Source organism: Corylus avellana, chromosome ca1, assembly GCF_901000735.1.
Source record: "Corylus avellana chromosome ca1, CavTom2PMs-1.0".
Taxonomy (NCBI): Eukaryota; Viridiplantae; Streptophyta; class Magnoliopsida; order Fagales; family Betulaceae; genus Corylus; species Corylus avellana.
The window spans coordinates 6,824,791-6,847,261 of record NC_081541.1 but is presented as its reverse complement, the minus strand read 5'-3'; the positions used below and the strand labels follow the sequence as shown (position 1 = coordinate 6,847,261).

The 22,471-nt window shown below is 35.5% G+C and overlaps 1 protein-coding gene across 2 annotated transcripts; it reads left to right on the top strand.

Moving 5' to 3' along the window:
• The first annotated feature begins 625 nt into the window (after positions 1 to 625).
• On the top strand, positions 626 to 21,997 carry LOC132174079 (protein EXPORTIN 1A). Of its 2 annotated transcripts, XM_059585788.1 has the most exons (32): positions 626 to 1,003; positions 2,092 to 2,208; positions 5,666 to 5,758; positions 5,872 to 5,943; positions 6,264 to 6,371; positions 6,448 to 6,530; positions 7,756 to 7,894; positions 7,978 to 8,046; positions 8,133 to 8,210; positions 8,367 to 8,429; positions 8,516 to 8,560; positions 9,504 to 9,611; positions 9,718 to 9,819; positions 11,204 to 11,407; positions 11,958 to 12,017; positions 12,912 to 13,022; positions 14,051 to 14,148; positions 14,405 to 14,513; positions 15,665 to 15,730; positions 15,916 to 16,014; positions 16,092 to 16,172; positions 16,332 to 16,421; positions 17,574 to 17,659; positions 17,795 to 17,875; positions 17,965 to 18,147; positions 18,695 to 18,761; positions 19,463 to 19,573; positions 19,741 to 19,848; positions 19,926 to 20,063; positions 20,158 to 20,295; positions 20,383 to 20,487; positions 21,280 to 21,997. In XM_059585788.1, the coding sequence occupies exons 1-32, from the start codon at positions 905 to 907 to the stop codon at positions 21,400 to 21,402; spliced, it is 3,234 nt and encodes a 1,077-aa protein (XP_059441771.1). In that variant the 5' UTR covers positions 626 to 904; the 3' UTR covers positions 21,403 to 21,997. The 2 variants fall into 2 exon arrangements, with proteins under 2 accessions (XP_059441771.1, XP_059441777.1); XM_059585794.1 differs by lacking the exons at positions 19,926 to 20,063; positions 20,158 to 20,295; positions 20,383 to 20,487; positions 21,280 to 21,997 and having other exon boundaries at positions 817 to 1,003; positions 19,691 to 19,825.
• Positions 21,998 to 22,471: the final 474 nt, after the last annotated feature.

Genomic DNA, 22,471 nt, shown 5'->3' with positions numbered 1-22,471 from the left:
AGGAGTATTTACTCGTGAACATACTCTGGTTCAGCTCGACTAAGCTAAACTCTACAATTAAATGGGCTGATCGTGAACACGTATTCCACAAAGGACATAAATTTCTTGTAATACAGTCTATCAAACTGTCATGTATCACAATATGCGGCAAACATATGATTTGAAAAACATATATTATTTTTATAAAATTGTTAAAAACATTGTAAAAAAGAATACTTGCCATTTTATGTAGATATACAAGTCGGTATCAGTTATCACTGTACCAGTACCATCCCTGGCCTAATCCCATTCTACCAAGCCCATGCTTCGTGTAGTTTTTCGTAGACGGCTTACAGCTACTATGCTATATAAATAAATCCCACAATTGCACGACAACCCGGGCCGACCAATAAAAGCCCATCTAAATCACAAAGACCCCATAATGCCCCTTTAAATCCCACATTTCCCCCCTCTCTCCCTGCCCCCACCCCCACTCCCACGCCCAATTTTTGATATTCTGGCCTTCTAGGGGGCCCGAAACGCGCTCTCTCCAAAACGGCAAAACCTCAAGTCATCACTGATTAGAGTGAATACTCACACTCCCCCACCTATAAAAACAGGAGGGAAGGCGAACGATCAAAAAAAAAAAAAAAAACAAAGAAGAAAAAAACAAAAATCGCATTTCCAATTGAATCCCCTCTCCCTAAAACTCTGCTTCATTTTCAAGCTATCTTTTATATATAAAACCCCGGCCTCTCTTTTTTCTCTCTCTTTAAGTAAATCCTCTAGAACATCTCTCGCTCCTCCTCTCCGTCTCTTTCTAGAACCTTTCTCTCTCTTAGGGTTTTCGGTTCGGGTGTTTGGCTCAGTGCGGTGCGTACGGCTCGCTAGGGTTTATCAGTGGGGGTGTGTGTGTTGTGTGGCGATGGCGGCCGAGAAGCTCAGGGATTTGAGCCAGCCGATCGACGTGGCCTTGCTCGATGCCACCGTGGCGGCCTTCTATGGCACCGGATCTAAGGAAGAGGTGAGAGATTGTTCCTCTTTTCTCGCTCTCGTTTCCGTTTGGTTCTCGAGAAAGTGCGGGGAAATTTGGGGGGAAGTTGAAGCTCTAGAGTCCTAGGGTTTAAACCATGTTAGAGTTTACTTGTAAGGTGCTATTTGACTACTTACCTTTATGTACTCTCTCTATCTTGTTCTCTACTTTCTGTATGGCTCCTTAGAGTGAGGAAAAATGGAGGGAAATTGACACTTTTCAATTTTTTAGGGTTTAGTACTTATAAGCCTTTGGTCGTGGCTTATACGTGTTTATGTTTCGCATGTTTTCTCAGTAAACAAATCAGGGTTTTAGGTTGGAGTCGGCATTCGATCTGGGTTTTCATGTTCATTTTCTACAGATACTTGTTTCGTTGTTTTGGTTTACAAATTGATAAACATTGACTAGAGTAGAGCCTTTCATCTGGTGCAGTTTTAATATTTGTGCCTGCATATGAAGAGTTCTTACTTTTTAAATTGAGTAATGCTATTTAGTAGACTAAATTGATGATGTGGCAGTGAAAATTAATCTTTGGATTATAGTTCTTTTTTGACAACCAAACAGGCTTCAACATAACAAATGATAACTAATATGTATAATGTTGGGCTTTGTTTTAATGGTTTTAATTGTTGAGAATCCCTATTTTAGTAGGCAGATATTCACAGATTTCTTATAAACGAAATAGAAGAATTATTTTTTGACTGAAAGTTACCTTTGGTGGGACATGTTGTGACTCATGAGCACGTGATTTTGGCATCCTGTTTTTGATAAATGATGTGATACCTTGATAACTTATATTATTCTTTTAATATTTTTTTATATTTTCCTTCTAAATAAAGTTACCATTTGGGAGCATGATTTCTCAAGTGGCAATTGTTGTAGAACCATCATTTAAGTCAATCTTGACTATTATTTCTCCTAGTATATAGGTCTTTAATTTGGGTGCTTTGTTTTTTGATAAGTGGATACATCAGTAAAATGCAGGCTTAATTTTGGTATCTGTACTGTTTTGGTCAATTGCATATCTATTTGTCTCAATATGTTTTTTTTCCTGTTTGCACTGTATGCCGGTGACTCAGAGGACAGCCGCAGACCAGATTTTGCGGGATTTGCAAAACAATCCAGATATGTGGCTCCAAGTTATGCACATTCTACAAAATACAAAGAACCTAAACACCAAGTTCTTTGCCTTGCAGGTTAGTTGTCTTTTTTCATGAAACACTATACTAGTGTGTCAATTATGTTTTTAGCACCTTACTGATATAAGAAAGTGCTTTTAATTCACCTGTCATGAAGGTAAAAAAATTATCTGTCTCCCTAAAATTTGAATATTTTCAATCACCAGCAGTATCATTGTTTGTTAAGGGCCTTCTAAAGGATGCCACATGGTTGTGGGTGAGATTAAGTTTGATATATCTACCAACATAGTTTGCTGGTATGACTGTCTGCCTTGTAGAAACAATTGATCATGTTTTTATAATGAGTAATGCTATTTAGTAGGCTGTTATACGATTGCCATAAATCTTGAGGATATGACGGTGAAAATCAGCTCTTGGATAAGAACTTATAAAAAAAATCAAAGGGTGATTTTACTATTATATCATTCAAGTTGTATGACAGTTGTATAATTGTCTACTAATAGCATTACTCTTTTGTAATATATGTGACTTAGGAAGGGCCTTTTTGAATTTGCGATTTCAAAAAGTGTGATTTTAAAATATCGATTTAAAAATGTGTGATTGGAAAAAACGATTTTGAAAACTTAGTTTAAGAGTTATTAAAATTGTAGTTTGGCCTTTAAAATTGCAGTTTAATCTTTAAAATTGTGTGTTTTTTAAAAGCACTCCCGCCTATCGTAATATTTTTAAAACGCATTTCCAAACAATACATTTTTTGTGATTTGGTTTAAAATCACATTTTTGGTCTACAAAATGGTAGTGCCAAATGCACTCGAAGTATTGGATGCTCTGGGATAATAATGATTGATTAGCCGTGAGTGTCTCTTATGTATGTGCTATGTTACACTTCTAGCCTTAATCTTAGATGAAATGAGTCCTTTGGTTAATTTACATGTCATTTGTTATATATATTTTTTTTCTTTGGGTTTGTGTGGTCTTTGGATAGTACTCTAGCTCCTTTTTGATTGTCCTGCTGAGATCATAGCAAAAATTGTCAAATCTTTAGGGTCGTATGTTAGCCTCATTGTTCCGAAAATGATGGCAGGATGCGAACTTTGTTGGACTTGTAGAGCTATCTTAGTGCAACTAAGAGTATTTATTGGTGGAACTATTCGTGTTACTGTTAGAAAGATGACCATGTGGCTCCAGGATAATTTACAAGAATGGTGGCAGTATTCACAACCTGGCTACCACCACCAAAGGAACTTTAGTAGTAATTCGTTAAGTCCCCCGGCTTTGTTTAATGTCATCATCTCAAAATTTTAGATTTATTGAATGGAAAGCTTGGATGTTGTAATGTTGGCTTCTAGAAAATTTTATGAATTGCTGTTGACCATTGGATTTTGCAAATTGTTGGTCAGGAACAATCTTCTTATTTTTAATTTAAGATGAACAATCTTCTTCTTGTCTTTGATGAAGGCCAAAATTTAGATGAACCAGGAAAGATGCATTCTTTTTAGACTTTGATGTTGGATATGTGATGGGAAGGGATTGGCTCATGTGAGATGGTCAAGATGCTTTTATTTCTTGCGTTTTTTGTAAACACAATTTGTCTTTTTTGACTAACATGCTATTGTTCAAATCTTGTTGGCCTGCTGCTTGGTGCTATGTTATACTTGAATTTGTGCAAAGATGGGGGGTGCTGTGAGACCCTTTCAGTTGATTTTTTATTTTTTTATTTTTTTTCTATTGATTTTTTAATTTGCCCGATGGGAAGGGATTGGTTCATTAGAGGGCGAAGATACTTTAATTTCTTACGTTTTTTGTAAACATAGTTTGCCTTTTTTTGCCTAATTTTAGTTTCACAGAAGAATGATTCTGCTTTTTTTTTTTTTAATTTTATTCTTATTTTTATTTTGTTTGAACCAGCCAAATAGGGAAGAGCATCTTCCTTGTTGGATAGGAAAATCACAATCGGTATAGTGGACCCAAAGTGGAACTTGGGTGTGGGTCCTTTCTGGAAATATAATGCCCTTATTTATTGTTGTTTTTTGAGCTAGAGATTTTAAGCATGATGAATGCACTAGTAATGGATATAATATCGATATTGAATGCATGGCGATGAATGACAGAAGTTTTGTGGTTTCTTTTTGTCGGTGAAAGATAATGCATGGAAATGTAATGGCCTTAGAATGCTGTTGTGTGAAATAGCGTCTTTGTGTTTTTTGTGGTGTCTATAGAGGGAAATGAATGACATAAGTTTTGAGGACCATGAATGGACATTGGTAGAGATTAAGTTTTTATTCTTCAATACTCTTTATCTTTTTCGATAGCTGCTTTTGCTTCTCCTTTAGTGATTAGTTATCATAATTTTCTTGTTATTTTTTCTTCTTATAGTTCGGTGTTTTTTCTTGTATACTTCATGTGTATTTTTTATTGATTTGTTATGTCATGGAGGCTTGAGTTGGACAGCCGATTGCTTTTATTTGTACTACCATAAAATGCCTTAACAATATCTTATAAAAAAAATAGACAGTCAAACTAATTTCTCAATGTGTACGTGCTTCTATTGCTCAAGATTGGAATTGGGTTCAAGCTTTCCCCATCAATGGCATACAATCGCATATAATGGAGTGTGGTTTGTAATGTTTTTCTTGGATCTGATTGGTAGTATTGTTGACATTTTTTTTTTCTCTATAACTTTGTCTTCCAAGTTTACTATGAATTGGACTTTATGGCCTACACTAACTTTTATGTGATGGGGCCAATCATCCTTGGACCACATGGCATCTCACTTCTCAATTAAGGGTGTGAAGATGAGATCATGGATCATCCATAAACTTTCATTATCTTATGTCCTAAAAATAAAATAAGAGTATTCATTTGATGGATTAGTTGCAAAATAATTGATGCCTGCCAATTTTACTGGCATGACAGTTTTTGCTGGAAAGAAATTACTATTAGGTTTCAATTCTATGCTTGTGAATTTCAGATGTAGTGTATGTAGCTAAAATGAAATGACTCAAATTCTTGCATGAATAAGAGACCTTGTGCGTGAATCTTAACAAGCATTTTAGATTTTCACAATGCTTCCCCGGGATTGCAAGATGATTCTTCTTGACACGTTGTCCAGATTAGTCTTGCGGGCCTACCTGTTGCAAAAAGATATTGTAGAAATTCCTCTGTAGAGCCTATACAGGCATAGTAGTTCATGTTGATTACTTTAGGAGCAATAGTCTTTTCATATTAAGGTTATCAATTAGGGACTCCTGCCACAGTTTTGTTAATGTTTTTAATTTGTTACATATGCATTCAACTGGCTAATTAATGTGTATATTTATGTTTCTGAAAAATGGAGGTTTTTCTTTTTTGCTAATTTGGCTCTCTTGTATACTCTTCGTGTACAAGGGATTTGCCTCTTTTTTTTTTCTTCAATATTATTATTATTATTCCTAAAAAAAGGAGTTTTTTATTGACATTTCAAATCATAATTGTGAATGCTGATCAGCATGTGCTTTCTGTGCTTCCATTATAGGTTCTAGAGGGTGTCATTAAGTATCGGTGGAATGCATTGCCTGTTGAACAGCGAGACGGAATGAAAAATTACATTTCTGAAGTTATTGTGCAGGTATAACTTATGTAGTAAATTTTTTAGGAGATGAATTTGGCTTGTGTCACCTCTTTTTGGTTGGCATTGCATGCTTTCAAAACTGTCTTGATACCTCTTTTATTTTTGCATAGCTCTCAAGTAACGAGGCCTCTTTTCGAGTGGAAAGGCTGTATGTCAACAAACTCAATGTTATATTAGTTCAGGTATATTCTGGTCTATCTTCCCAAATTATTGTCAAAAGGAGTTGATTACTACTCTTTGGTAATTCCTAATCTCTTGTAGTGTGCATGAGGATTATGATCTCCAGGGGATGCTTTTTGTTTTTATTTTTTTGTTGGATGGGTTTTATCTTTTGCATGTTTGTAGCTGTAGCTGAAAAATAGTAACAGTGGCTCCTTTGCAGTTATTCTTCTAATTGAGTTGTAGATGTTGTGACCTTCTTGCCTCTAGTTCTAGTTTTATTTTATTTGGATACATGTTGGCTTTAGTTATGTTCTAATCATAATCAGTACTCAATATACAGATATTGAAGCATGAGTGGCCAGTCAGATGGCGAAGCTTTATTCCTGATCTTGTAGCAGCAGCTAAAACTAGTGAAACAATTTGTGAGAATTGCATGGCTATATTGAAAGTAAGTTTATCATTGTATCCCTGTTCATTTAATTTGGTTGTGGAATATGCGTGTAACGTAATATGTTGTCTTTCAGCTTCTAAGTGAAGAGGTTTTTGATTTCTCAAGGGGAGAGATGACTCAACAGAAGATCAAAGATCTCAAACAGTCATTGAACAGGTAATTGCTGGATGGCTTTTGGATCAGTAGGGATAATGTTTCGTTAACTGCTACTCTAGGTTGTTGTTCACTGGGTTTTGCTTGGGCTGCATCTACTTGGACTGGTTTTACCTTGGGAGCATTACGGGTTTTACATTGGGAGTTACTCAAGTATAAAAATATTTTTTTGTCGCTCAGCTTTTTTGCTGAACCTGTTCTGAATGTTTGAATGCCTCTATTTGAGCTGCCAGAAAATAAAAAAATTATGTCAGTAAAAGATGTAGGATCTGTATTTTCTTTATCTGTTATATGAGCAGAAAACCAAACTTTTAGCATCCTTTTCTCCCTGCACCTCAGGGTTGAGTGCAGGATGCACTACGGCTCAGTTGCATCATGAAGTGATGTTTCTGAAATTCAACGGTGAGGGTGTTTTGGAAGATTAGTTTTTTCTTTTATTATGCTATGCGGGCAAGATACCAAACCTTTTAGCATCCTTTTCTCCTGCAGCTCATGCTTGAGCATAGTACTCAGTTGCATCATAAAGCAATCTTCTGAAACTTAACTGTGAAGATTGTTTCAAAGCAGAAATATTATTTTGACGCAAGTGCTACAGGGTTATTAAGAAGGCCCAACACTGTTCCATTGGTCATTTGAACAGAATTGTGGCATGAAGCAAATCTATTACACATTTGTTGATGCTGAACTCACAAATGTGAACTAAATGATCTCCTGAAGTTCCTAAAAGTTATTCAAATGTGACGCCAAATGTTATCTTTTATTTTGAAGATACAATTGAGAACATCTTGAATTCTTTGCCTGTCTGACATATTCACGTGTTTGCAGATTATTTTCCTTTCTTTTCAAATCAAATTAATATCAAGTAAAATCAGCGTTTAGTGCCTCGGGTGGTTTTGGGATTTGTTGTATTTGTAGGTTTTGTGTTTGAGGGCTTGTCGGGGTTTGGGTTGTGAGGGCTTGGGTTTCTTGCTCGTTTGGAGCCTCGTGTATACTACTTAGGGGTGCCTTACGCTTTTTAATAAAATACATTACTTATAAAAAAAAGATGATTTTTAATTGAAGTGTTCTTTATGTGTATCCACTGATGTTATTGTTCCTTGTTGTTGACATGTGAATTTTTAGATTTTTTTGTGCCCATATTTATAGTTGATATATAACCTTTAGATCTGCAACTCACCATACTTGGCTATCAATCTTTTTCTGACAAATGTGTTTTGGTTACTTGCAGCGAGTTTCAACTCATTCATGAGTTATGCTTATATGTACTATCAGCATCTCAAAGAGCTGAGCTTATACGTGCTACGTTGTCTACATTGCATGCTTTCCTTTCATGGATTCCCTTGGGTTATATTTTTGAGTCCCCATTGGTATGTACAAGATCGTGCATAGTTGAGTTTTGTCCTATGTTAGAAATTATATTTACTAACATCCAATATCATCTTTGTCTTAGCTTGAGACACTCCTAAAACTTTTTCCTGTTCCATCATATCGGAATCTTATCCTTCAATGTTTGACAGAGGTACATCGGTCTTCCATTGTTCTTGAGTAATTCTAGTTTTTAATCTTTAATTGTTCAATGGTCACTGTTTATTTTGGTTTTTGCAGGTTGCAGCCCTAAATTTTGGGGACTTTTACAATGTGCAATATGTTAAGATGTATAACATATTTATGGTGCAGTTACAGGTCTGTCAGAATATAATTACTTTTCAAATTTTAGCTGCAATTGAATTTTTGACTGTTGAGTTTTGTAGATATATTCTTGAGATTATTCCTAATCATTTTTAATTTCCTTTAATTGAAGTTTTATTTTCTTGGGATTTAAAAAAAAAAATTATATAGGCCATTCTCCCCCCTACTACAAACATCCCCGAGGCGTATGCACATGGATCTAGTGAGGAACAAGTGAGTGTTTCTAATGCTCATTAGGACTTGAAGCCTATTGTTTCTCTGTGCTCTTAACTAAGTTTGCTCTTTTGTTTTTACTTCAGGTATTTATTCAGAACTTGGCACTGTTTTTCACCTCATTTTACAAGGCAAGTTTCTTTTTCCTAGTCACATGGAGCAATACTATACAATAAATTTTAAGCCAGATAGATACGAGCTTCGTTGATATGAAAAAATGGTGGTGATAATGGATAAGGTTTGTTTTGGGTCGGAACTTGGATGTTCTTACCTTATGGTGGGGCAGAGTAAGTTTTATGTAATTTGGAGAGGTAGAGGGCCACACACAAGACTACCTTTACGCATGAAAAATAAATACTTATGATATTCATAATTATTTTCAACTGTACATCGAGTCAGGAAAAAAGTTAAAGGTGCTTTTCCAGGAAGTATGGAAGTTAAGTACATAAAGATATGGTTATATATTTATACTCACACGTGTGTGTGGACGTATGTACGTAAAATTGTGTGCTTGCACACACACAAATATATGTGTTTGTGCGTGTGAATGCTAGTGTCAATTAATTTTATATGGAGCATGTCTTTTGTGTTTCTTTATTCTCTCTCTCTCCCTCTTTAATACCGTTGTTCTGGTATTACATTTATCCATATGTATCTCTTAGTTGACTTGAACTGTGTAATGAGTGCATCATCTTTCCGTTCTTATTATTGAATTGAACTTATAAAAAAAATTGTTCTGATTATTGAATTGCTGAAATTTTATAGTTGTTAGATTGACTTGAATACATAGTCATAGTGCATAGGATGTGCCTTGAATCTTCCTTTACCCCAATTGCACCTTGAGCCTTTGATATTATATTGCTGAAGAGCGCCTTTGTCTTTGATAACTATGTTCTAATTATTGAATTGCTGAAATTTTCTAGTTCTTAGATTGACTTGAATACATAGGCTTGTTGCATAGGATATTCCGTGTATCTTCCACTACCCCAATTGCACTTGAGCTTTTGATATTATGTTGCTGAAGAGCTCTGTTGTCTTTGATAACTATGTTTCTGATGACCTCATTTTGTGCAGTTTCATATTCGAGTGCTGGAAGCCACTCAAGAGAATATAGCTACCTTGCTAATGGGTCTTGAGTATCTTCTTAACATCTCATATGTGGATGACACAGAGGTCTTTAAGGTCTCTCTCTCTCTCTCTCTCTCACTCATTGCCACACACACACACACACAAAAACAGAGTTTCCAAAGCTATGATATTACTTCTACTTTGCTGCATGATTGAACAGGTTTGCTTGGACTACTGGAATTCCTTAGTTTTGGAGCTGTTTGAGGCACACCATAATCTTGAAAATCCTGCAGTAGCAACTGCAAATTTGATGGGTCTGCAGGTATCAAATATATGTTCAGACGACTTTTTTGTCCCTTTGGCATAGGAAGAACTACTTTCTTGAAGTTCCATCTTAGTTTCTCTTATAATACTTGTAGCGTGTTTACCGATTTTTCATGAGCAGATCTCCTATTTTCTATTATGGAGCCCTTGTTTTGTTTGATTCCCAGCCTTTCTTTTAGATTTTAAATGAGAAATCATGGGTCCATGTGGTGTGTTATGTTGAAGATATACTGTGACCTATTTCTGTTCTCAAGAAGATTTGTTCAAAGAAATACTGTTTTAGTATCTTAGAAATCTTTTTGTTCTTGGACGTGATGCAAAGAATTGTGTATCTTTTTTGTTTTTTTATGTCAAAATTACACGCTGATTTGTTGTACATTGTGTATACGTTATGCCTAATTAAATTTTGATGGCCTGAATTGGGTTAGGAGAAGTGTGTTCCTGGTTTTGTTGCCTGTAAGAGGTTCCATGGTCTTTTTTCTGTGTAAACGTTCATGCAAAGAATTGTTGGCATAGTATGTGCACACTCAAAAGTTATATGGCTAGAAATGGGATAAATGAGTTTAATTTCATTATCATATGTCACTCTTAGCTGTAGGATGAATTTTATAGGCCGAGTAGCTGCTGCTGATCCAAAAGAGTTTGAATTTCTTAGTTTTTATGGGGCTAGAAAAGAATTCTTGAATTGGAAAAAGTTTAGAGAACCAAAAATAAGTATTTTTGAATACCATGAAGCATTCGAAATTCTTTTGTTTTAATTTTTTTTTGGGGAAACTACATTTACCCCCCTCTAGCTACCAATTCTTTTTTACCTATATAAAAAAAAAACTACATATTCTTTTTCAATGATCCCCAATGTTTCAAATTTTGTAGTGTCCCTCCCAATCTATCATTGGGGTTGCAATGTTTCCCTATTGTAAGGAAGGTATTTTTGTCATTTTGGGTTGTGAAAGCTACCAATTCTTTTTTACCTATAAAAAAAAAAAACTACATTCTTTTTCAATGATCCCCCAATGTTTCAAAATTTGTAGTGTCCCTCCCAATCTATCATTGGGGTTGCAATGTTTCCCTATTGTAAGGAAGGTATTTTTGTCATTTTGGGTCGTGGAAGGTGGGCATTGAAACCCCAATGGTAGGTTGGAAAATTGAAACATTGGGTAAAAAAATGGTAGTTAGAGGGGGATAATTGTAGTTGGCCCTTTTTTTTTGGTATTAACTACATTCACGTTTGCAGTTTCTATCATACTATTTCTATGTTGTATATGCTGTGCACTTGCTTTTTTGTTGGACCTCTTTTTGCTCGTTATTCCTTTATTTTCCCTTTGTCAGTATTATCGAATTGTTACTTATGTTGGCATTCGTTGCTGTAATAAATCAAGCAGTTGCCATTGCTTCCTGGTATGGTTGATGGCCTTGGTTCGCAACTTCTGCAGAGGCGGCAGCTATATTCTAGTCCAATGTCAAAATTGAGAATGCTTATGATCTGTAGAATGGCTAAGCCTGAAGAGGTTCTCATAGTTGAAGATGAAAATGGGAATATTGTTCGTGAAACCATGAAGGACAATGACGTTCTTGTTCAATATAAGGTAATTGACTTGTTTTTGCTGATATCTGAATATAGTCTCTAAATTCTTGAATATGGATGAGTATTTTCTTTCATGTGAATTTCATGCCTCATAGAGCTTACATGCTGGTCCTCTCCTCCCCCATTGCTGTGTTCAAAAAAGAAAAAAGAAAAAAAAGAAACCATATTTCTTATGCAAAGTCCATTTAGCAGAATATAGAGTATAGTTTTTATTAGCTAGCCACAAAAAAGTGTTTTGCATCTTATTTATGAAAAAAAGAAGCGTATTGCATCTTAAGATATCTCTTGATATGAGCTAAACATAAGTTCTAGGACTTGGAACTATATCCAATCATATGGGGTATCACCATGTCTTATTTGTTGGCTTTTTCAGGGGTCAAGGGATTGATATTAAATCTGTTCAACATGAGAATATTAATTGTTGAATAGAATTTTTATTTTACTTGACATTTTAAAGTTATAGCGGGTTCTGCATTGGAGTAATCACTATGCATTTTAAAGTGTCTTTCTTTTTACCAGTTTCTATGGTTAATCAAAGTTCACTGGTGCAGATCATGAGGGAAACACTTATCTATTTGTCACATCTTGATCATGAGGACACTGAAAAGCAGGTAAAGTATTTAATGGCAATTGGTACTTTTTATGTTTCTCGGAATCATAATAAGCAAATACTATCATGATGTGCCCTCTTTAGATACTTTTTGACACATATCTATATTTTTGTGGTACCAACAGCTCTGTGTGCTCAAATAGTTGTGATTATTATCATTTTGTGGCACAATGATAAGTACGAACAATGTTCAAGCTTCTCCTTTTTTTTTGGGATAGGTCTTTGTTTGCAATCTGTCTGAGAAAAAAAATTGCATTGACAAGAAACTGAATGTATATTGTATTTGAAAAAAATGGGAGTAGAACGTTCTATAGAATGTTTCTTATTTCTCTTGCTGAACCAGGCAGAAATTATTGGCCCCCTCCCCCCTCCCCCCCCCGAAAGACCCACTTCCAATAAAGGAATCCGACATGTAAGAGGTGTGGGGAGACCATTAATCGCCTTCTCCTCCACGGTGAAGTGGTTAGAGATTTGTTGGTTGACTTGATCTTTTGGCTTGGTGTAGAGTGAGTCATGCCTTGTAGGGTGGTGGAGTTGTTGGTTAGCTAGAGAGGTCAATTGGGCGGTTAGAAGTTTCGTAGCTCCTATGTTTAATGTTTAATGTGGTGCATTTGAAGAGAGCGGAATATGAGGAGCTTTGAAGATTGTGAGAGATTGGTGTTAGAGTTAAAAGCCATTATGTTCAAATTTCTTTATGCTTGGATGGTGGTGTACAATAGCCCTCACTTTCTAGCTTTGTGGACTATCTAGACTAGTGTCTTTGTTTTTCTTAACTGGGGGTCTCTCTTGTATACTTAATATGTACTTGGGGTTGCACCCCTTTTCCGTTTCTAATGAAATTGATTTACTTATCAAAAAAATATTTGTTCTTCTTTATGTTTTGTTGTATAAGCAGATGTTGAAGAAATTAAGTAAACAACTGAGTGGTGAGGATTGGACTTGGAACAACCTGAACACATTATGTTGGGCAATAGGATCTATATCTGGCTCCATGATGGAAGAACAGGTATACTTCATCTTCCTAAAAAAGGGGAGATTAACTCTGTGTTCGTTGTGATTTATGAGAATTGTCTGTCTGAAACAAACTCTTCTCTCCTTCCTAATTATATGAATGTGTGTGTTGCATCTTTGATGTTGTATCAAATTTCAAATGGTATAGAGCTTCAAATAGATATATGCCGTAGTACCTAAGTTGCCTAAAACATTGATCATTATGGTTGTACATGATGTGTCACTCACACTGAATGTGGTAGACTTGCATAGAATAGAAAAATTCATATATAAACATGTTCATCATACACATGGAAACACATGCATATATTGTTTGGTTAGAAGTATAAATATGGTAAGTTTGTCTTCAAGTCAAAGTTTCAAATCACTTATCAAAAAAAAGTCTAAAGTGTCATAATTATTGCCCAATGTTGCTAAAAGACTTGATAAAAGTTTAAGTATTACCATATATATATATATATATATATATATATGATCCTTTGCTTGGTTCTTTTGGGTGGTAATGTATTGTAGTAACCCTGCCCATTACCTTTCTATGCGACCTTTGATTTGTCAGCACCACAATTAGATTAGTTGTATTCATACCCGTTATGCATTGGGTTTGTCATTGATAAGTTTCAGGTAATTTTTCAAACCATAATCGCATATTTTTATTTTCTTAAAAGGTATTAGGTACTGGGATAACATTTTATGGCAGGGATATCTCCTTGTATCTGGTCAAGTCGACTTTTGATGAGTGTGGCATGAGTAAACATATAGTTTAACTTTTGCTTGACAACATATAGCAAATAAGCTTGTTATAATATCATTTATGTTTCAAATTTTCCTGTGTACTTTGCGCTTTTCAATGAATTACTTATTTACCAAAAAAAAAAAATGCATGCAAACGCTTATGTTTTTTAGGCTCAGCTGTATCCATTTTTGAAGATTCATTAATTCACCAAATATGGTCATTCACATCTTCTATTTTTTATTGGTTCTATAAATATTTGTCTTAAATTCCTTACCTTCACTTTCTGGCAGGAAAACAGATTCTTGGTGATGGTGATTCGCGATTTACTGAACTTATGTGAAATCACAAAAGGGAAAGATAATAAAGCTGTTATTGCTAGTAATATTATGTAAGTTATTGGGCATCTGCAACCGGCTCTCGCCCATTCCTATAGTTACCAACCAGGCATACCACATTTTGGCACTTTCATTGTTTCAGTAGAATGTTTTAGATAATAGAATTTCTTAAGTACTTGTCTTTTCATTAGAGCAATGTTGCAGTATCTGTGTGCAATGACATGGTATGCCTCAATTGGAAACCATGGGACTTGCTTGGTATATGAAGTTCCTAATTTTCAATTTTGTATTTGTTGGTTTTGTTGGCAGGTATGTTGTTGGACAATACCCTCGGTTCTTAAGGGCCCATTGGAAATTCTTGAAAACTGTTGTTAATAAATTGTTTGAGTTCATGCATGAGACACATCCAGGAGTTCAGGTTCGTTTTGCTTTTATGTATTTTTATGCAGCATCTAGATGTTATTGCGCCTAATAGGACGAGAGTTGTATTATATCCAGCTCAAATGTCTCAAAAGAAGCCTTTTGTTTTATCTTTAGTTTTAAGCAGAAATTTTGGTTTAATATTTAATCCATTCTGCAACTTTAGTTTAATATTCTTTGAAAGTTATGTACTTGCTGAGTTCCTCAAAAGTTGTGCTCTGTGTTAAAATCATAGTATTAGGAAATTTTGTGGCTGTCAAGGTATGTTATGATTTATTAGTATGTCTGATTTGTTATTTGTTAAACAAAAAACTTGAATGATGGTCAAGTCCAGTCTAAAAGTAAAGAAGTTCATATTGTCATGGAAAATGCTCATCTCCAGTACGTACTGCAGTTAGACTATGTGGGCATATATATATGTGTTTTATTGTTGTCCCTGATGCATCTGTGTAAATGTTGTAGATAAGGTGTAATGTCTTTGTGCATGATCATATTTTGCAAAACCTTCATTCTACTTCTAGTAGGGAAAGAAGAGTTTTCTTATTACTTGTTGGGGGAAAGCACTATACCCTTGATTTGACTTATAGTCGTGGAAGGAGATATGCGTTGTTTGAGAGTCCTATCCTAAAGGATAAGGAGGAGTAGGAGCTGGATTTAATTAAAGTAAAGATGGAAAGTATCACATAACCTTGGATCTGCTCGAGGTTATTCCTTCTGACAGTTCTGATGTAGTTTGGATTCCGTTTTGAATCAAGACGTGAGTAATAATAAATTCATATGTCCGATTTCTGATTTATTCAACAGCATAGAACATGATTGTTGAATTCCTGTTGGAGAGTAGTTTGATATGTATTATATAGTTACCCTTAACCTTTACAATATACCAATAAAGGCACTGCTTTCTAAATCAAAAAATTATGCTTAATTTCGATGTCTGCTACTCTGTCCAGGCCGTCCCCCCTGAAGTGTCTATAAGATAACACTTTGATATTAACGATGAATTTATTTTACACAAGTACAAAATAGGACATGTCAAAGGTGTGTCCAATATGTATTCTGTTTTATTAAGTCATATATACTTTATTTTATTATGTGTTCAATTTTGCATGGTTATGTTTTATTTGAACCTAGATATTTAATTTGTTTCAGGATATGGCCTGTGACACATTCTTGAAAATTGTTCAGAAGTGCAAGCGTAAATTTGTTATTGTGCAGGTACTCTTTTGATTCATAAGTTTCCATATTTCACTTACCACAAAGAATTTTGTATTGTTTTTGTATAATGATTAATTTATTTTAATGAGGGTTTATGCTTCCCCTCCCCCGGGTGAAGAGGAGGAGGGGAGTAGATATATTTCCATGTTATCTGCACATTGATGGTGTGCTTCTCTTATTCTCAGGTGGGAGAGAATGAACCATTTGTATCTGAGCTTTTAACAGGCCTTGCGACAACCATTGCTGATCTTGAGCCGCACCAGTATCATACGTTTTATGAATCTGTATGTATTTTACATGCCCCTCCTAACTCTACAGTGAATTTATTCTAGCTCTTAACCATTTTTGTTTCTTATTTCAGGTTGCTCACATGATACAAGCGGAATCCGATCCCCAGAAACGGGATGAATACCTACAGAGGTTAATGGAGCTTCCAAATCAGGTTTTTTTTTTTTTGGAATTGGAATTATCTTGTTCAGTAACAATCTGTATCTCACTCACCCACTCTATTTTACACATGCAAGCACTGATACATACACATTTTGTACTAGTTGTCTTCATAGCTTGTGGCTTATGGTATTGCCATCCTTGTTTGGTGTAGAAATGGGGTGAGATCATTGGGCAGGCACGCCAAAGCGTTGATTACCTGAAGGATCAAGAAGTAATCCGCACGGTGCTTAATATTTTGCAGGTATTCTTTCTAATCAATTGCATATACGTATAGACTAATGTCTGAATTCCTTTACTGGCTTTATGAGGCTTAGTGGTGATTCAGTTATAATCTATTAATGGCAATTCCACCTGTTTTACTGTGAGTCTTGGTTTTGGAATGGGGGCAGTTTTAATGGCTACCAGCTCGGCCCCACCCTAATTATACTATTTCCCTTGGTTGTGTTTATATTTCGTTCATACTGTCACACACATTCTATTGCTTGTATTTTGGTTCAATTGGGATGACATCATTGATAAGTTAGAGCGCCATTTGGCTGTGGAAAATGATGTACTTGTCAAAGAGTGGGAGAGTTACTCTGAATTAAAAGCACTTTATTTAATTTGCCTACCTTCTTAATGTCTCTTTATCCCCTCTCGGTTGGTGTTGCCAATCACTTTGAGAAGTTGCAGCGAGATTTTTTTTGAGGTGGCATGGGTGAAGAATTCAAATATCACTTGGTTAGCTAGACCAGTTATTTATTTATTTATTTTTTTCACCTTGTTATATTCCTTTAGAGTGAAAGGGGGTGGTGAAGACAAGCTTTGTTGGGTACCCTTTCTTAGAGAGTTTGATGTCAGATCATACTATAATGTTCTCATTCCTCATGATAGTACTCCTTTTCCTTGGAAGGGTATTTGGAGGAATGAGGTTCCCTTGAGAGTGACGTTCTTTGCTTCGATGGCAGCATTAGGGAAGATCCTCACCATGGACACCCTAAAGAAATGACATGTCATTGTGTTGAATGATGTTGCATGTGTAAGAAGAATACTGTCTTCAGCAGTGTGGGGTTGGCTTGGGTTATACCTAGTCGGGTGGTAGGCTTCAGCTTGATGCAATTTGGAAGATGATTTCATCTTACCTTATGTGGTGTCTTCGAAGATAAAGAAACGATCAAAGCTTTGAGGACCTTGAGAGGACTTTGGTAGAATTAAAGGATTTATTTGTTAAGACCATTTTTCGTTGGGCTGCAGCACTTGATTCTAATACTACGAACTTTCGTATCTTTTTAGATCTTATTTCTACCACTTGTTAGGTGTCTCTTTTGTATATTTACTCTTTACTTGGGTTGTGCCTTTGCACTTTCCAATAAAATTGCGATTACTTATCGAAAAAATAATTGTTACATTGTAGACAAATACCAGCGTTGCCACTTCACTTGGAACACATTTCTTATCTCAAATATCTCTGATCTTCTTGGACATGCTTAATGTGTACAGGTATTGTTCCCTACACATAAGTTTATGTTTAGTTCTGTTGCATTTGTTCTCAGCTAGTATGAGTTATCCCACGGGTTGTGCCTTAGCACTTTTTAATGAAATTCAATGTCCCGGGTCCTTGTCTTTTTGTAACAGAATGTACAGTGAGCTTATATCAAGTAGCATTGCAGAAGGAGGACCGTTTGCATCTAAAACATCCTATGTGAAACTTTTACGGTAAATGTCAATAATATGTAGATTATCCTTCATTATGATATATATTTATGATATTATATGTCCCATCTTCAATTTGCTCCATGAATCAGGTCAGTTAAAAGGGAGACTCTTAAGCTCATTGAGACATTCTTGGACAAGGCCGAAGATCAACCACAAATTGGAAAGCAATTTGTGCCCCCGATGATGGATCCGGTTCTTGGTGACTATGCTAGGAATTTGCCCGATGCTAGAGAATCAGAAGTTCTGTCACTCTTTGCAACAATTATAAATAAGTATGCCATTATTTTCTCATTTGTTGTTTTGCACTTGTTTCTTATTTTATTTTTAATTTTTTAATTTTTTTTATATAAGGGAGAAGCAATTTTTTGTGGCTGCAAATGGAAATGTATTACTGTATTAGACGTGCAGCATGTGATGCCATTATCCATTTTTTTGTTTCAAGTGAGAAAAACAACACTAGATGAATTTATCCCCCTCCCCCACATTTTTTCTTTCCCTTTCTAAAAGAACGAGGTAATATAATTGAATAACATTTTTGGGAATGCTGTAACACTTAATGCTGTTGTACATTTAAATTCCTTTTTCCTCTTGTTATTGTCCTTTGTTTATGTTTTTTTTTTCCTTAAAAATATTGTGTGCTTGTTACTTTGATAAAGTAAAAGGCCCTCACCCTTGGAACCATGTCACTTTATACTAATCCCTTGTTGCCTAACTAGGCAGTGGACATTCTTTCTACTCAATGTCTTGATTCTAAATAAATATATTATTCACCAAGCGTCTCTTTTTTAATGGTTCGTTTTTCCCGTCTTACACATTCAGGTACAAAGCTACAATGATAGATGATGTGCCTCGCATATTTGAAGCAGTTTTCCAATGCACATTGGAGGTGAGGGTTTTAGTTTTTTTTTTTTTTTTTTGATTTTATACATTTTTAGGGTCCTTGTAAAGATCACTGTTGACAACACTTCCTAATAGTGGCCAAGATGTTTGTCAGAAGTAACATTGAGAAAATGGGTTGTTAGAAAATGGGTTCTTGTGTACCTGGTGCGCCTGATATTTCGATAACTTATAAAAAAAATCAGAAGTAATGTAGCATCTATGAGATATTCCTAATACCGAATACATTATTTTCCGCATTTGATATGAGCTAAATTGAACAGCATTCTGTAGTTTGATAGTCCGTCGAATAGTTTGAGGTTCAATAATATGTTGTCCCCTTGTTATGAAATGTTCTATCCATAAAGTTCAATAATCTGTAGTCATTTATTTATTTTTGATTTTTTGCAACCCTAATACCAATGATGTACCAACAGTACAGGATGTTACTTCATTGCATGTTTTGCACAAACTAGGTTATGTGGTGGGTGGTATGTATTAACATTGTCTCAAAAATCCCTTGATGTTTGCCCTTACTACATGATATGATGCATAGTGGAAGGAGGCTTGCATCTTATATGTGATGGTGATTTATGTTATAATTCAAATGTTGGGAACCATTATGTGTTTCGAGAGGTTACATCTAACTTTAAACTATGTAAGTTTTGCTTCAATTGTTCGGCTAACATGTTTAGTTGCTTTGCCCTGCAGATGATTACAAAAAATTTTGAAGATTACCCAGAGCATCGCCTCAAGTTTTTTTCTTTACTTCGTGCGATTGCTACACATTGTTTTCCTGCATTGATTCGTTTATCAAGTCAGGTTTGTGTTAAAATTTTCCCCGTCTTTAGAGCAGTCTTCTCATATTGTCTTTGAGAAGACCGGAGCATAATTTTGTAGGATTTTGTTTGATGCTTCACGTTATTATATTGTTTTCAGTTATTCCAGTGGGCTTACCAACTTATTCTTGGCTCTCTCTCTCTCAACAGCAACTTAAGCTTGTCATGGATTCCATTATATGGGCGTTTCGGCACACAGAAAGAAATATTGCTGAAACTGGGTTGAACCTTTTATTGGAGATGCTGAAAAACTTTCAGGTGTAATTTATTTATTTTGTTGCATTGTTAAGGTTATAAACTGTCGGATGCTAACAGTATTTTTGATAAATTGACAGAACTCCGAGTTCTGTAATCAATTCTACCGGACGTACTTTTTGTCAATTGAGCAAGAAATATTTGCTGTCTTGACGGACACCTTTCATAAACCTGGGTTCAAGTTGCATGTCTTAGTGCTACAGCATTTGTTTTGCCTGGTAATGTATCTTATAATGCCTTTACTGATCAGGGAACTTTGCCGATCGGGGAACAGTGTTCATATTGATTGACCTTTCCTTTTTCTTTCTTCAGGTCGAGTCTGGTGCATTGACGGAGCCTTTGTGGGATGCGGCTACAGTGCCTTTCCAATATCCAAATAACACAATGTTTGTGCGTGAATACACCATAAAACTTCTGAGCACATCGTTCCCTAACATGACTGCAGCAGAGGTTTATTAAAAAAATTTCACCTCTTTCTCTCTCTCTCTCTCACACATGCACTTGGCTCCATATTACTAATTTGAAGGGATTTTTCAGGTCACTCAATTTGTGAATGGATTATTTGAGTCGAGAAATGAGCTTTCGACTTTTAAAAACCACATAAGAGACTTTCTTGTGCAGTCGAAAGAATTTTCAGCTCAGGTAATGCTCTAAAGATTGTGTAACATGCCTAGCAGTTTGGAAAATGCACATATTCTTCTTCCTGTCTTATTTGTCCTCTTAGTCTTAGAGATTGAATTACCATCTCTTTTTTATGCAAGTATTTAATCTTGTGGTGCTTTAGTGAAGTTTCATTATTTGTAGGCAAGTCTTATTCACTTGAGATTATTTGGAACTTTGGGTCCAATAGTAAGTTTATATATTTAATTTAGAGCACATGGTCGAAAACTTATTTCACCTAGCTGTCTCATTTTTTTTTAAATTTTTTTCCATAAAAAAAAAGACCAATAAGAAACTTGAGGTTTGCATTTTCAGTTGTGTTGTTTTTTTAGTATATTTACTACAAATCTTGCTGTATTTCTTTTTACTAAAGTATGTGGTTGCTGAATTGTTATGTTACATGTGCTATGCAATCTTACTTGTGTGAATTTGGTGTGGAGTATGCAATGTTGTGTGATGAGGAACTGCCTTGTCTGTTTGTTGGTACAGATATGTTAGGGTTTTCATGATTTCGCATTCAGTCAAAGTTTCGCCAACTTTTTAACTTGCCAAATGGATGGTCAAAACATCCTATCAGAATCAGAGTAACATGGAACACTCCATTAGAAGGGTCTTCTGGGTTTTTTTTCTTAGGGTCATTCTTTGTTTTGTTTACATGGTGTTTGCATGCATGGCTAGGCAAGTTATGTTGTGTACAAACATTTTTGTCTTTTTAACATTTTCTTAAAAAACTATATTGAAGTTTGTACTGTGATTGGTCAAAATATCCTACAGGACAACAAAGACCTTTATGCTGAGGAGGCTGCTGCTCAGAGAGAAAGAGAGCGACAAAGGATGCTCTCTATTCCTGGACTTATTGCCCCCAATGAGATACAAGATGAGATGTTGGACTCATAGATGGCTAACAACGGTGTGGAATCTAATCTCTTGGACTTCTATAAGTCAGATGCGCAATGGGCACCTCGATTGATTTTACCAGATTCTGTAGATGTGAACAGAAAAAAGAGCAAGCAATTTTCCCTATTGTGTCCCTCCTGTTCCCCAGAATTTTCTTGTTGAAACTGGTGCAAATATCTATAAGGTGCCTGGGCGGAAAGGTTTGGCTGCTGGCGATACTGCCTATTTGTCTATTGGCTGGATGTAGATTATTTAGTTGCTAATGTAGGGACAAATTGAGTCATTGTAGGGTTTTTGCTGGATCCAGCTTGATATATTGTATTTGCGGCAAGGACTGAGATGCAGACTATTTAAATGGCTCATCGTCAAGTATTGATGATTCATCTTAAGTGTATCGTATACTAACCGTGGAGGCCTGTGCAGAAATTCCTTCGGTTCATAGAATGTGATATGTTTTGGTGTTTGGTTAAGGGCTGTGTTTTTTCCCCACCCCTTCAGCTTTTAGTGAAAAATTCAACGAGTCTTCTGTTTTTCATTTTTATCATACTATTGTTTCTATTCATTTTTTGTTATCGTACTATTTGGGTTCACCCTACCTTGTGTTGGTTATATTTGTCTGAATTACCTACAGAAATCTATTTAATTATTCTATTGAATCAGTGACTCCTGTTAAGTGCAATCCCAGAAATTCGAGCAGCATGGCACATTGATGGACTATCCCAAATATCAATGGTTATATATAGTCTGGCTACTGTGCGCGCCTGGGTCGGTTCAGTCACAATTAGGGTGGCAAAACCAGAACGTTAGGAAACCCTAATTGAATAGAATATCAGTTAATTCAGTTAGCAAAGCGGAGGTAGCTCAATCGGCTAGGAACCACGCCTTATGAAGCGGAGGTCATTAGTTCGAATCCTCCCTTCCCACTCTTGTGTGGACATGTCAAAAAAAAAAGTTAGCAAAGCCAATTTTGCTAGTGCTTGTACAGAAAATAAGAATTATATAGCTACGCACAAATTTAAGGACCAAGTGTTTGTTTTTAGTTTAGTTTTGTTTTTATTTTTATTTTTAA